The sequence below is a fragment of the Sus scrofa genome, chromosome 14 (assembly GCF_000003025.6).
Source record: "Sus scrofa isolate TJ Tabasco breed Duroc chromosome 14, Sscrofa11.1, whole genome shotgun sequence".
NCBI lineage: Eukaryota > Metazoa > Chordata > Mammalia > Artiodactyla > Suidae > Sus > Sus scrofa.
In genome coordinates this window covers 8,425,028-8,439,009 of record NC_010456.5, presented here as the reverse complement: position 1 = coordinate 8,439,009, position 13,982 = coordinate 8,425,028, and the positions used below count along the sequence as shown (strand labels likewise).

Below are 13,982 nucleotides of genomic sequence, written 5' to 3'. Positions count from 1 at the left end.
AGCTCTGATTTGACCCCTAGCCTGGGAACTTCCATCTGCCATGGGTGCGGCCCCCAAAAGACAACAACAGAAAAGATATTACCAGTTATCTAACAATGAATGTAAATTTTCCTCCATCCCTCCCAGTTTCCTGTGATCTCTTATTTTTTTGTTTTCATTCGAGGATGAATTAATTCCCACGGAATGAGAAAATCAAGGTGCTCAAAATCCTTTAACAAATGTTAGTTAACACCATAGTAAAATAAAGGGGATGGGTAAAGGTGGTGGGGAGGCTAGGAAAGTCCCCTAATTAGAGAGTTCAGCTTCTTAGCTGTTTTTTAGAGCCATCTTCTTTCCCATGGATATAGAGAATAGAAATTTTTAATTCATACAAAGATGACCACGGAGTATGTCTCTCTTCAAAGTTTTGTTTAATATCTTCAATGTAGAACATGAATCACAAAATCGTAACTTTCATGTGGCTCAAGAGCAAATAATAATGAGAAAGCGAGTATATGTCTCTTCTATCCAGATTGTCCAGTCATTTACCCAACAATCCTTGCTTGGCGGTTCCTTCAGACTTTTGGATTGGAGACCTAAAAACAAAACAAAACAAAACAAACAAACAAACAAACAAAAAAACCCTTAAATAATGGACTTTTCCTTTTTTTTTTTTTTTTTTTTTTTGTCTTTTTCTAGGGCCGCGTTCGAGGCATATGAAGGTTCCCAGGCTAAGGGTCTAATCTGAGCTATAGTCGCCAGCTTACACCAGAGCCATAGCAACACCAGATCCGAGCCGTGTCTGCAACCTACACCACAGCTCACGGCAACACCACGGAGCAGGGCCAGGGCAACACCACAGCTCATGACAACACCGGATCCTTAACCCACCGAGCAGGGCCTGGGATCGAACTCACAACCTCATGGTTCCTAGTCGGATTCGTTAACTACTGAGCCACAACGGGAACTCCTAAACTTTTCCTATTCTATACCCTTGAACTATTAAGAAATTAAAATGTATTCTTTGTAGTCACGTGTCCTATTTTATGGATTATTTGAGACCTCACATTGAAGGAGGAAAAGAAGGAGAAAAAAAATCCCACTAGGATCCAAATACCCATCAGGCTACTTAGGATAGGGGATGAGGAGAAGGGTTATGCGATGCTGAGGGATTTTTCTGTGGCAACTTTCCCCATCTCACATTCCCTGGGTAACATTTCTGAGAAAAAGAAGAACACCGGGATCATCATCCCTTTCTGGTGATCTTACATCTCTCTCTTTGGTTGTGGTCCAAACTCAGAAGGAAGACATATACAAGATGCAGGTGTATGAGGGAGTCATCCCACACTCCCTGAGTTACTGTCCTCAGCGAACATCTAGGAAGACGTGGTTAGAACTTCTGCCCTTGATCCTAGGAGGGAGACAGCATGATAATAGTTTGGCCATAGTTCTCATACCTTAGGTGTAGACATCAGCTTATCCTGGAAAACCGTGGGGGAAAGTCCTTTTGTGTCTTTATGCTATAATAGGGACAAAAGTAATGGTACGTCATTAAAGATGCTATGCAATGACCATATTAGCTGCTATACTTACTTCCTCATTTAAATCTTTCCTGACCTCCTCATCTCTTCTCTCTCTCTTTTTTTATTGCTGCTCCCATGGCATGTGGAAGTCCCTGGGCCAGGGATCGAACCCAAGCCACAGCCATGACAACACTGGTTCCTTAACCACTCGGCCACCAGGGAACTCCCTCATTGCTTATGTTGAGCTCTCAGGGACCAGTACATATCCCAGCTCCTCAGTCAATGGATCTTCCTCTTACTTTAGCAGTCACACCCATTCCTCTTCCCCTCATCGTACTCTTCTCCTCTGCTTTGGCACAAATAATATATGAGGAGTTATATATGTATAATTCCCTATGTGTCTGACTTCTTTTCCCAGCAGAAATGTAAACATTATCGAAAAAAATACCTTAAACTTTAGTGCTTTCTCATTTACTCACAGCAGAGTATCAAGTGTGAAGGAACAGGCTCAGGAACCCCTTGAGCAAATGACCACCTTCTGCTCCCTGAGTGCCTGGCTTTTCCTCTGGGTTTGCCTTTATGCGGTCTGTTTTTTCATACCCTACCTCCTCTAGAAAACTGTGACTAAAGTAGGCTTTGTTTGATCCAGAATAAACAAGTAAAATATAATTTATAATACAATTTTATATCCTCCAAAATGAGCATGTAGAAACTACCCTTGGAAGGAGACAGTTTAGCTCCCACAGCAGGATGGTGTGTCAGTTTTTGACAATTATGTAACCAATTATATACCCACATAACCATAGAGCTATTTTTCACACTAAAAAATCAATACCCGTACTAATTTGTAGACAGTGAGCAGGCCTCGTTTTCTCAGATATTCCCATGGACGGTGCTATCTCAGGTTAGCTTGGCATATCCTAAATGAAAACCCGTACATTTGGAGACATCATTCATACAAGAGACATTTAAAAAATCACCACTGACCGTCTGATACTTACGAGGAAAGAGGATGACACAGATGTAGGAATTGGAGGTGGTGGAAAATCTGGCTTTGTAATTAGCTAGTGAGAAGGTGAAAAAAATGAATTAAAACATGGTGCCTTGGCATTCCTGTTGTGATGCAGCAGAAATGAATCCGACTAGTATCCAGGAGGATGTGGGTTCAATCCCTGACCTTGCTCAGTGGGTTGGGGATCTGGAGTTGCCATGAGCAGTGGTGTACGTTGCAGATGCAGCTCAGATCCCACATTGCTATGGCTGTGGTATAGGCTGGGAGCTACAGCTCCTATTTGATCCCTAGCCTGGGAAATTCCATATGCCATGGGTGTGGCCCTAAAGAGCAAAAAACAAAACAAAACACGGGGCCTTGAAAACAGATGTGCTTAAGGGAAAGACTTAAATCATTTTCAGAAACAGAGAAGCAAGAATAATCTGAACCTGTAAGTTGAACTGCTTTCTGTAAGGTGTGCACGATACAATTCAGAAATAAGCTCAAAAGCAACAGGCAGATGATGAAGATGGCACTCTATGAAGCTGATTGGCCCTCTTCTTTAATGACTTACCAGCTTTCCAGGCCCAGTAATTCGGGTTGAAGAGTTAAATTCAGTAGTCTAACGGAAAGGCAAACTCAACATTCTGTATTTTCAAAAAGTTTTGCAGAGGAATCTCTACTTTATACGAATAGCCACATAGATTGCAACATTCTCTTGCAGAAATAAATTGGGCACTGGGGATTCTGTCTTTCACTAGCATTTCCTAGGATAAGAAGGGGTGGTGAAGAGAAGCTGCCAACTCACAAGGGAAGCTGGAAGCTCACTGCCCCCTACTGGCAAACCAGGTGCATGAAACTTCATCTAAAACAAAACAAAACAAAAAAATTTTAAAAGGGATTATGGGAGTTCCTTGGTGGTGCAGGAGGTTAAGGATCTGGTGTCACTGCTATGGCTCAGTTCACTGCTGTGGTTCTGGTTCGATCACTGGTCCTGGAACTTCCACATGCAGCAGGCAGGGCAAAAAAAAAAAAAAAAAAAAAAATCACATGTGTGAAATGTATGGAAATTGTCAAGCACTATAGAATTTAAAGAATTTTTCATTCAACACAAATAAATATATTTTTTAGGGGGCCACACATGCTGCATACGTAAGTTTCCGAGCTAGGAGTTGAATCAGAGCTATAGCTGCCAGCCCACACCATAGCCATTGAACTCACATCCTCACGGATACTAGTCAGGTTCATAACCTGCTAAGCCACAAGGGGAACTCCCAAAATACATTTTTTTAAATGAAATGACCAGTTTCCTAATTTAAGCTTCGAAATCAACAGTTCTTTCTGATCATGAGAGATCAGAACTAAGAGAACACCAAAAGACGGTGGAATGGAAAATCATGGAGTTTCCAGCAAATCATTATTTTAATCAAAAACATTATTAGCAATGTCATTAAGCAACTTCTGCTAAAATTTCTAAACTTGCAGGACAGAGCTAGGGCATTAAGTGGTCTACGTATTACATGTATTGTCATACAAGTATGCCAACTATTGTCATTATTGGGATATTTGCAAAAGGAGCAAGGAATCAACCCAGAATCACATAGACAGAGAGAGAGAGCTGGCTTCTGCCCCCTCACTCTCTTTATTCTCTGCATTTTGTGATTCCCAGGTAAACAGCCTCTGCATTTGGGGGAGACTCTTATGCATTCAACAAAAGGCAAAGGCGAACTTTCTGAATGTGTAGTTATCGAGCCCCCAATCCCTGCTGTACACTAACTCGTGAGTTGGATTTGGAGAACGCAGCCGAGTAGAAATGACAACGAGGTCAGCACAAGAGAGTGAGAGAATCACAAACTAGGACCCACTAGCAAACACAGTACAGACTGTGGTTCACCTCCTGGGGTTGAACAGCCTTCTCCGTCTGCAGTTTCCTCTTCTGTCTATGTGGCCCGATGCCAATGGCAGACAGTGGCCTGTATGTGAAAGAAAACCATACAGATTGACTTGGCAGTTCCTTGGCCATGAGGGGAGAGACTCAGGAATGATCTGCTACTTTCCTTGGCCCATTGTGTCATCTGTGGTAATGGACAGGGTTTTCATGGGCTCCCTAGAACAGTATGCAGGTTTTCCTTGCCCTGTAACTCATAATCGCCGCCACTGAGTTTCTTTTCCATCCTCTACTGCGCCCTGATTCCTAATAATGATGGGGTTTAGCTAGATGATGACCTTTAATTAAAATGTTATATTATTCATTCAGTATTTATTAAAAGCCCATTCTGGGTAAATAAGTGAGTCTTTAAAAATTCTAGAAAGGTCCTGTAGTATGAAGATTATGTTTGAAAGATTGACTGAGGGAGGTGCAAATTCTGATTCCACTATTCAATTTATAAGACGACAAACATGTTTGTTAACTTCCCTGAACTTCTGTTTCCACATCAGTCAAAATGTGAACTGCCTGACCTTCCAAGATCACTGTAAGGATGAATATATAACACCTTTACATCTGTAAAATGGAGATAGTGGTTCTTACTATTATTTCCTTGTGAAGAGTAAATGTTCTTATCAACATTAAATGACATAATATATGTTAAAGGACTGTAGTGCTTGTCATAAAGATAGGGATCAGGAGTTCCCTTCATGGCTCAGCAATAACAAACCCAACTAGTATCAACAAGGACATGGGTTCGATCCCTGGCCTCACTCAGTGGGTTAAAGGACCCAGCATTGCTGTGAGTTGTGGTGTAGATCACAGATGTGGCTCAGATCCGGCATTGCTGTGGCTGGGGTGTAGGCCAGCAGCTGCAGCTCTGATACGACCCCTAGCCTGGGAACCTCCACATGCCACAGGTGCAGCCCTAAAAAGACCAAAAAAAAAAAAGGTAGTGATCAATAAATTTTGGATACTGTATTTGCATATTGCATATGAAGGTTCTTATTATTAAACAGTGATTAACAGAAAAAAAAAAAAAACATGTCTTATTTTAAAGGATTTCCCAATAAAAGAAATACCCAGCCTCTGGTCCAAGAAAAATGTATCTGTACTTATTTCTGAGTCTTTGAAGTAAACTAAAATTAGACAGTCTGAGTCATATCCTTGTACTTCAAGTGCATCAGAGGCTACAAGTCCCCAAAGCAAGATTAACACAAAAACAAAAACAAAAACTACCTCAGGACTTTCTTCTGCTTTCCTCTCGGGCTCTTGTATCGAATTACTATAGCAACCACCACCAATATGATGGCCACAGGGAACAGCACCCCAACCACAATGGAGAAGTCTGCAGCAAAGAAAACCCAAGCCTCGTGAGAGTGTGAGAACGTCACAAGTATACGTCGCCTGGTCCTTATATCTTAATTTATCACAGAGTCCATCTACCCTTTCCCCAAAGAACATGCATTCCCTGGAAAATCTCCCACAGCCAGTAAAATGAAAATGTTATCTTGATAATGGTTATTCTAATATTAGTTGGAGAGAGGAAATCTATTTAAAACATTTCATGTAGGATACATGAAGCATTAGCCTACCAAAAATTCTTAGAAGGGATGATGTTTGCAATAAATTGAAAACAAAGGGCTGGGAGATTGGAAAGATTAGAAAGTAAGGAGCATAGCAGAACAGGAGAGAGACTGTTTAAAATTCAGCCCTGGAATACAATAATGTTTGTTAATTTGCGGGGGAGGGAGCACCCACACCATGCAGAAGTTCCTGGGCCAGGGATCCAACCTGCACCACAGCAGTGGCCCAAGGCCACTTCAGTGACAACACTGACTCAACCCACTAAGCCACACAGGAATGCCTACAATAATGCTTTGTAGAAGATAATATATGGCTAAATGTTCATAACTTCAGGACAGGAAAAATTTCCTTAAACAGGACACACACACACACACACACACACACACACACACACACACACACAACTAATCATCAGGGAAGTGGTAAACAAATTGACTATGTTACAATGAAGAGATTCTTTAATCACGCGGCACCACCAAGAGTGAGAAAACAGAATGAAGGAAGTTATTTGCAGCATACATAGCTGAAACATAGCTCCTATCAAGAATATAAGAGAAGTTACTAATTTCTAAGTAATTATACAAGTTACTAAGAGTTCAGCGGAAATAACCTAATAGAAAAATAAACAAAAATGGCTTGAACAAACACTTCCCATAAGAGAAAATCCAAATGGCTGAAAAAAAAAAGTTGCTTTTTTTATTACTACTATTAGCTTTAAAGAGCAAATTTAAACCCCAAAGTGCTATCACTACTAACCTACCACAGTGGCTAAAATTTAATAATTTTATTTATGCCAAATGGCTTAGAGGTTGTAGAACAATAGGAGGAAAAGCAGCTCTCACAAGATGTGGATGCAGTGAAGAGCTACCGCCTCAGGGCAAAGTACTCCTCACCATGGCAACTGGAGGTGAGCATCTCCACTCTGGCTGCTCCCCACCCAAAGGTCTGTAGGAAGATCTGCCTACTGAGCCAGTTCACAGCCAGATCGCCCATCAGGAGAGGAATGGTGGGTACAACAAGCACACAAACATGCAAAGAAAACCCTCGTGAGGTAATTCAAATCAGCCTAATCCCACGTTCAACTAAGGATCGTACATCCTAAAGAGAAACAGTACCATGCAACACAAGAGACAGGGTAAATAAACAAAACAACCCAACTCCAAAGAGAGAGAAATTTGGAGTTCCTATGGTGGCTCAGTGTTTAATGAATCCGACTAGGAACCATGAGATTGCGGGTTCAATCCCTGGCCTCGCTCAGTGGGTTAAGGATCTGGCGTTGCCGTGAGCTGTGGTGTAGGTTGCAGATGCGGCTCGGATCCTGCATTGCTGTGACTGTGGCATAGGCTGGTGGCTACAGCTCAGATTTGAGCCCTAGCCTGGGAATCTCCATATGCCGTGGGAGCAGCCCTAGAAAAGGCAAAAAAAAAAAAAAAAAAAAAAGACAGAGAGAAATTTAAATTGAACCCACAAGAATAATGGAAGTCATATTCTCCGAGAGTTTTACCAGGCTGTTGTGGCTAGAATACATTAAGTCAAGGCTGCTGTGAAAATAGAACAATCATAAGGCAAGAAAATTCAGGAAATTAAGCTCCAATTGCAAATATAAAATTTCAAGAAATCTTTTTGTGGGTAGCAGAAAAACCTAAGCATGTGGAACATGTGATTAAAAAATTGCTGAAGACAGACTGGAGATTAATATCATGGGTTCGATATCTACAGGACAGGAATTCCAAGAGGAAAGAAAATAAGACAATGAAATATTGCATAATATAAAATCAAAGCTTGGAAGAGGAGAGTAATATTCTCAGGTTAAAGTGTACTGTTACCTACTGAAAACCGCGGAGACATCATCGCAGTTGGGAGGGGCCCATCCTTCTTTACACTGACACTGGAGCTCGTGGTCACACACCTAAAGGAGCGACGATCCTGTCAATTTGCTTGCTGGACTGACCTCCAACCCAAAGGCCTATTCATCCATAACTAACTCCATTCTGAAAAAAAACAATAACCCTTGCTCTGCAGCCCCTTGACTGTCTACATAATGGATGAATCGGTAACAGGGATTTTGGTACCAGGTTCTTTGAAGGAACTGATCATTGCATCAAACTACCAGAGTTGGAGAAACTGAATAATAGTCATCATTCAACACTGAAATGTTACTTGACCATCATCAAAACAGACCTAAAATGACACAGGATTCAGCAAGCTTGGGGAAACGTGGTCAAAACTTACTGCGTGTCCTTTGCACTTATAGGAGCAATTGGCTGATTTGTAAACTCTTTCCATGTCCACACATTCTGCATTAATGCAAACCTGAAAGTGACGTGAAAAACTGGAAGTTGGCATTCATGTCCAATGGTTTCAGCTCTGCCAGTTGTTGATTCTGAGATTTAGTCTTGTATTTTTGGCTACTTTTGTGGTTATCAAACTTACTTTTTTATCAGGGAAATCATGGCGTTCTTTGGAAAATAAGAAGATGGAATCTAGATAAGTTTTATAATAAAATGTTTATGGAGTTCCCATCGTGGTGCAGCAGAAACAAATCTGACTAGGAATCATGAGGTTGTGGGTTCAATCCCTGGCCTTGCTCAGTGGGTTAAGGATCCAGCATTGCTGTGAACTGTGCTGTAGGTCGCAGACGCACCTCGGATCCCATGTTGCTGGGGGTCTGGTGCAAGCCAGTGGCTACAGCTCCAATTTGATCCTTAGCCTGGGAACTTCCATATGCCCTGGGTGCAGCCCTAAAAGACAAAAAAAAAAAAAAAAAAAAAAAAATGTTTAGGAACTCCTCTTTATAGGTTTCTTTCCTTCACGTCATTCCTCATGGGTCATTCCCTTACTCCACCTCTCGAGTTCAACTCTTAAAATTGATATTTAGCGTTGAACTAAGCATTGCAAAAACAATTGCAAATATAAATACAATAAAAAGTACCCATTTCTGGAGTTCCCGTTGTGGCTCAGTGGTTAACGAATCCGACTAGGAACCATGAGGTTGAGGGTTCAATCCCTGGCCTTGCTCATTGGGTTAAGGATCCGGCATTGCCGTAAGCTGTGGTGTAGGTTGCAGACACGGCTCAGATCCCGCATTGCTGTGGCTCTGGTGTAGGCCAGTGGCTACAGCTCCAATTCGACCCCAAGCCTGGGAACCTCCATATGCCATGGGAGCGGCCCAAGAAATGGCAAAAAAAAAAAAAAAAAAGTACCCATTCCAAACAACAACATTACGGAAAACAAATTAATGTCACATCATCTCCAATATTAACATAAATATCATTTATGTAAAAGTAAATAGTACTGTTATCATTCTCTTTATTATTATCAGAGAGACTCTCATTTTATTGAGAAACTACCAATTTGAGGGCAACAAAATTTACCTAAATTTAACAACCTAGTGCTAAGCACATGATAGGTGCATATTACCACAGGCCTTCTTTACGAGGAGGGTACCTAAGCCCAGATGGACATTAATCTCTAGCCCCTGTGACTCAGTTTACGGGAAGAGAAGGGCAAAGAAACCATGAGACTTACAAGACATTTCCACCCCTAAGACCCCTATTGGACAAGGACTGATAGAGGTAACTGAGCAAGGCCAATGGGAGAAAACCACATCTTTCTGAACCCCATGTTGGTAACCCCCATCTTAAGGGATAAAAACCCCTATAAGAACAATAGAGAGGGGGACTCTTCTTCCTTCTCCCAGCTGTCCTGGGAGTTGTTTGCTTTCCTGTAATGAAGACTTTGCTTGCTTGCAGAAAAAAAAAAAAATGTACATATTAAATAACATTGCAGGGAAGAATGCAGGCAGGCATGGGTGAACAGCATTAGCATCGCTTTCAACACTGTGCTCCATGAAACACCAGGAGGTCCTGCGAAGCAAACCAAACCAAACAAAACAAAAGAGCATTTGAGTAAAAGCCACAATTTTCACTTACCTTCTTATTTCCACACTTGGTGCCATTGGCTACCATGCCTACTTCTTCACCTATGACTTCAGGTTCAAATGCTTTACATGTCAGGAAAGTTACTATACGTCCTCTCCAGGGCAGATATTCCGACCCGCCTTGACAGAACAACTTCCCACACATAACATCACTGGGAAAAAGCCAAAATTTGCAGCATTTGAAATACCAGGATCCAAAATGAAGTTTTTATACAAATGTAAATCACCTCCCTGACTATCAATATTTAACAAGTAAGGGAGTTCCCATCGTGGCTCAGCTGTAAAGAAACCAACTGGTATCCATGAGGATGCAAGAGTTCGATCCCTGGCCTCCTCAGTGGGTTAAGGATCCAGTATTGCTGTGAGCTGTGGTATATAGGTCGCAGATGTAGCTCAGATCCCATGTTGCTGTGGCTATGGTGCAGGCCAGCAGCTACAGCTCCAATTCCATCCCTAGCCTGGGAACTCCTATATGTCACATGTGCAGCCTTGAAAAGAAAAAAAATAAATAACTAGCAATATTTCTCCCTGTGACAGAGACTCCTCATTCTCCTTTATATGAGTTTTCCTCTTCAGTAATAGAACCACTGAATGTTAGCCAGGCACACTGTCGCTCAAAAACATTCTCACTTTTCCCAGATTCCCCAGTTTTGGCCAGTGGTCTAAATTGCCAGCCCATGGGAAGGAAACAGAATCTTAATGGCAGATTCTTGAAGGTGGCCTTCCATGAGAGTATATGTCCTCTCTTCAACTTTTTTATCCTTTTTGCTCATTGGGATGTGATAGTTGGAGCTGGAGAATCCATCTCAGACCAAGAGAAACATTTGGGAAAGGAGATCATATGGATGCTGAGCAGGAAGACATTAGGAAGACGGCTTTCTAACATCATGGAGAGTACCGAGGCTATTGGTTTCCATCTTGGTTCAGCTAAGGGTCCTCATTTGTCATGAATGGCAAGAGAATAATTCTCTCAGCAATAATTGTGTCAGCTGAGCCTTGGTTGACACCCCAAGGCATCATGGGGGGTTAACAAAGAACTCTCTCCCGGCAGATTCAGAAGAAACTGTTCAGCACTCACTAAAGCCTTGCATTCACTACCAAAGGGAATAAAATCAACACCAATAAAAGTGAAATCTATTGCTTCATGCAGAATCAGAGGAAAGCTGTGAAAAACTATTCTGAGAGTGGTAGAATCTGATTCTCCTGATGTTTCTGGTGGCATTTAGAAAATAGGATTGAGGAGAGGAGAAAGGCATGAGAGTGCTTTCCTTGACTCATGTGGGTAGAGCCCGATAAGGAAGGCTCTAGGATGCTGGGAATTCCAGGCTTACTTCCTGCTGTAGCATAGGAAAGCCAAAGACAAGTGACTGAAAGCAGTTCCCTGGTGGCTTAGTAGTTAAGGATCCAATGTTGTCACTGCTGTGGCTCCAGTCACTTCTATGATGCAGGTTCAATCCATGGCCTGGGAACTTCTGCATGTCAAAATTACTGTTACTGTGCAACACATCAGCCTACAACTTCCTGACAAATCTTCTTCATTTTTATGTCTAGTCCCCTGCTTGGGGTACAGGTTGGTCATCTCTTTATATAGATGGCTTTCTATGTGGCTAACTTGGACTTCCTCCAATACAGCAGTCTCAGATTTCCAGACATCTTTCAAGGTGACTAGCTTTCCCCAGGAAAAGCATTCCAGGAGGCCCACGAGAAAGCATCCAGGCTTGCTATGACTCACTCTTAGAAAAGAAGAAAAAGAGAAAGAAAAATGACCTGCCTTGAATTAGCCCTGATTCTTGTAAAGGAGAAGCCACAGGGTATGATTGTCTTTCAGGCTCAGACTCCCCAAAAGATAACCTTATGTCCAAAATATGGTTTGTTTAGTGACATTTATCATGCAGAAAAATGTGGGGTTTTTTTAATAGAAAAACTTTGAGAAATGCTGATTTGTTCATTCAATCTCTAGTTATTAATTTGTATGTGTAAAATTTGGAGCAGGCACATGGTTTATTATACTTATGATTTTAAAAGTCACCTTAAGGGAGTTCCCATTGTAGCTCAGTGGTAACAAACCCAACTGGTGTCTATGAGGATATGGGTTAGATCTCTGGCCTTGCTCCGTGGGTTAAAGCATCTGGCGTTGCCATGAGCTGTGGTGTAAGGTCACAGACATGGCTCAGATCTGGCGTTGCTGTGGCTGTGGGGTAGGCCAGCAGCTGCAGCTCCAATTTAACCCCTAGCCTGGGAACCTCCATATGTCATGGGTGTGGCCCTAAAAAGACCAAAAAAAAAAAAAAACCTTAAAATTGCTAGAAGCAAAAAAATATATAGAAAAATCTCAAGTTCAATCCTTGTGATAGTCTATAATTTTTTCCAGAATATCAATACCAAAAGTAAAACAAATCATTTAGGTGAATTGTCAATCTTTTCCCTTGCTGTATTTTTTTGTTATATAATGCCATGGCAAGTTGAAATAAAATCGCATAATAATCAATGTATCACTCATGCCTCTGAATATTTCTACTCTAGAGTCATAATGAATCATAATATTTCTACCCTAGAATTTTATTTCCACACTAGCTGGAAAAGCATCTAAAGTACCCTGGAGAAGCCATGTACAAATTTCCAATCCAGCCCACTCACTGTTGCACATTCCATCTCAAACATCCATTCATTTAGCCGCTGTGCTTGGTGCTCTCTGAAGCATTCATCATGAGGGACTGGAAAAAGCGGTATTGGCTATTTGGCTTCCTAACTCAGAGCCTAGTTTAACATATGGCACCAAACAGTCACTCAGTGAATGAGGTCCAAATTCACTTTCTCTTTAAATGGGATAAATTGGAACGTGTGGCTAGAAGCAAGCAATTTCCCTAGTCTGTGGAGCAGAAAGGTTCAAATAACGAGGCCACTTACTTTGCTTTACAGGGAATACGCGTGTCATCCACTTTTCGACAGTACCCGTACTTTGACCCACCTTCATTCCAGCTAAAACATGACTTATCAGCAACTTTGGTTCCTGGGACCAGGCACGGTCAGTAGGGACATATTTGGAAAGAAAAGAGATAAGTAGTTCAATGCTACAAAGGATTCATGAACTAGAAACCCACTGACCATGCTCAGAAATACAGGCTGCAATACTTTGATAGCCAGAGAGATGGCTGGGATTAAAATAACCTTTGAAATTGCCTACTTTTGAATAATAGCTAGCTAAATATTTGGAAACATCTGGATGATTTGCTGCAGGTTAAAAAAAAATCCAGGAGTTCCCGTCGTGACGCAGTGGAAACGAATCCGACTAGGAACCATGAGGTTGCGGGTTCGATCCCTGCCCTTGCTCAGTGGGTTAACGATCCGGCGTTGCCGTGAGCTGTGGTGTAGGTTGCAGACACGGCTCGGATCCCGCGTTGCTGTGGCTCTGGCATAGGCCGGTGGCTACAGCTCCGATTGGACCCCTAGCCTGGGAATCTCCATATGCCGCGGGAGCGGCCCAAGAAATAGCAAAAAGACCAAAAAAAAAAAAAAAAAAAAAAAAAATCCATCTAAACAGGAAGACTTAGCTGGAAAAGCCATAGTAATTGTGTTAACAGCCAGCCCCCAGGTAGGTATTGGGGAGGGTGTAGGTGTGTCAGATACATGCTCTCCTGAGTCAAACTTCTACTCTGCCAGGCACAGTGATGAGCAACACGTGTTTCCTCTGTCGTGGCTCTCCCTCAGATTCCCATCAGGTGGGCAAGAGAACACAGTAGTTAAGAATTCAGGTGCTCTGGGGAGTTCCTGTCGTGGCTCAGTGGAAACAAATCTGTCTACCATCCGTGAGGACGCAGGTTCGATCCCTAGCCTCGCTTAGTGGGTTAAGGATCCTGCGTTGCTGTGCCTGTGGTGCAGACCAGCGGTTACAGCTCCGATTTGACCCCTAGACTGGGAACTTCCATATTCTGCAGGTGCAGCCCTAAGACACACACAGAAAAAGTTCAGGTGTTCTATAAGAGCTGTGTGTGATTTAGACACACACAGAGAAAGTTCAGGTGTTCTATAAGAGCT

At 42.1% G+C, this 13,982-nt stretch overlaps 1 protein-coding gene across 3 annotated transcripts in view; it reads right to left on the bottom strand.

Moving 5' to 3' along the window:
* Positions 388-13,982, bottom strand: part of ADAM28 (ADAM metallopeptidase domain 28) — a 63,454-nt gene continuing 49,859 nt past the window's right edge. The window contains exons 15-23 of one of the 3 annotated variants that reach the window (XR_307326.3): positions 12,855-12,957; positions 9,940-10,099; positions 8,240-8,320; positions 7,834-7,916; positions 5,660-5,768; positions 4,388-4,466; positions 2,504-2,566; positions 1,437-1,499; positions 388-575 (exon numbers count right to left, since the gene is read on the bottom strand). Coding sequence is in view for 2 of the 3 variants with exons in the window: in XM_005670434.3 (XP_005670491.2) it covers positions 555-575; positions 1,437-1,499; positions 2,504-2,566; positions 4,388-4,466; positions 5,660-5,768; positions 7,838-7,916; positions 8,240-8,320; positions 9,940-10,099; positions 12,855-12,957 (758 nt within the window). In the remaining variant the exon portion in view is untranslated. The remainder of the gene's footprint in view (positions 576-1,436; positions 1,500-2,503; positions 2,567-4,387; positions 4,467-5,659; positions 5,769-7,833; positions 7,917-8,239; positions 8,321-9,939; positions 10,100-12,854; positions 12,958-13,982) is intronic. The other 2 variants (XM_005670434.3, XM_005670435.3) reach the window with 2 other exon arrangements.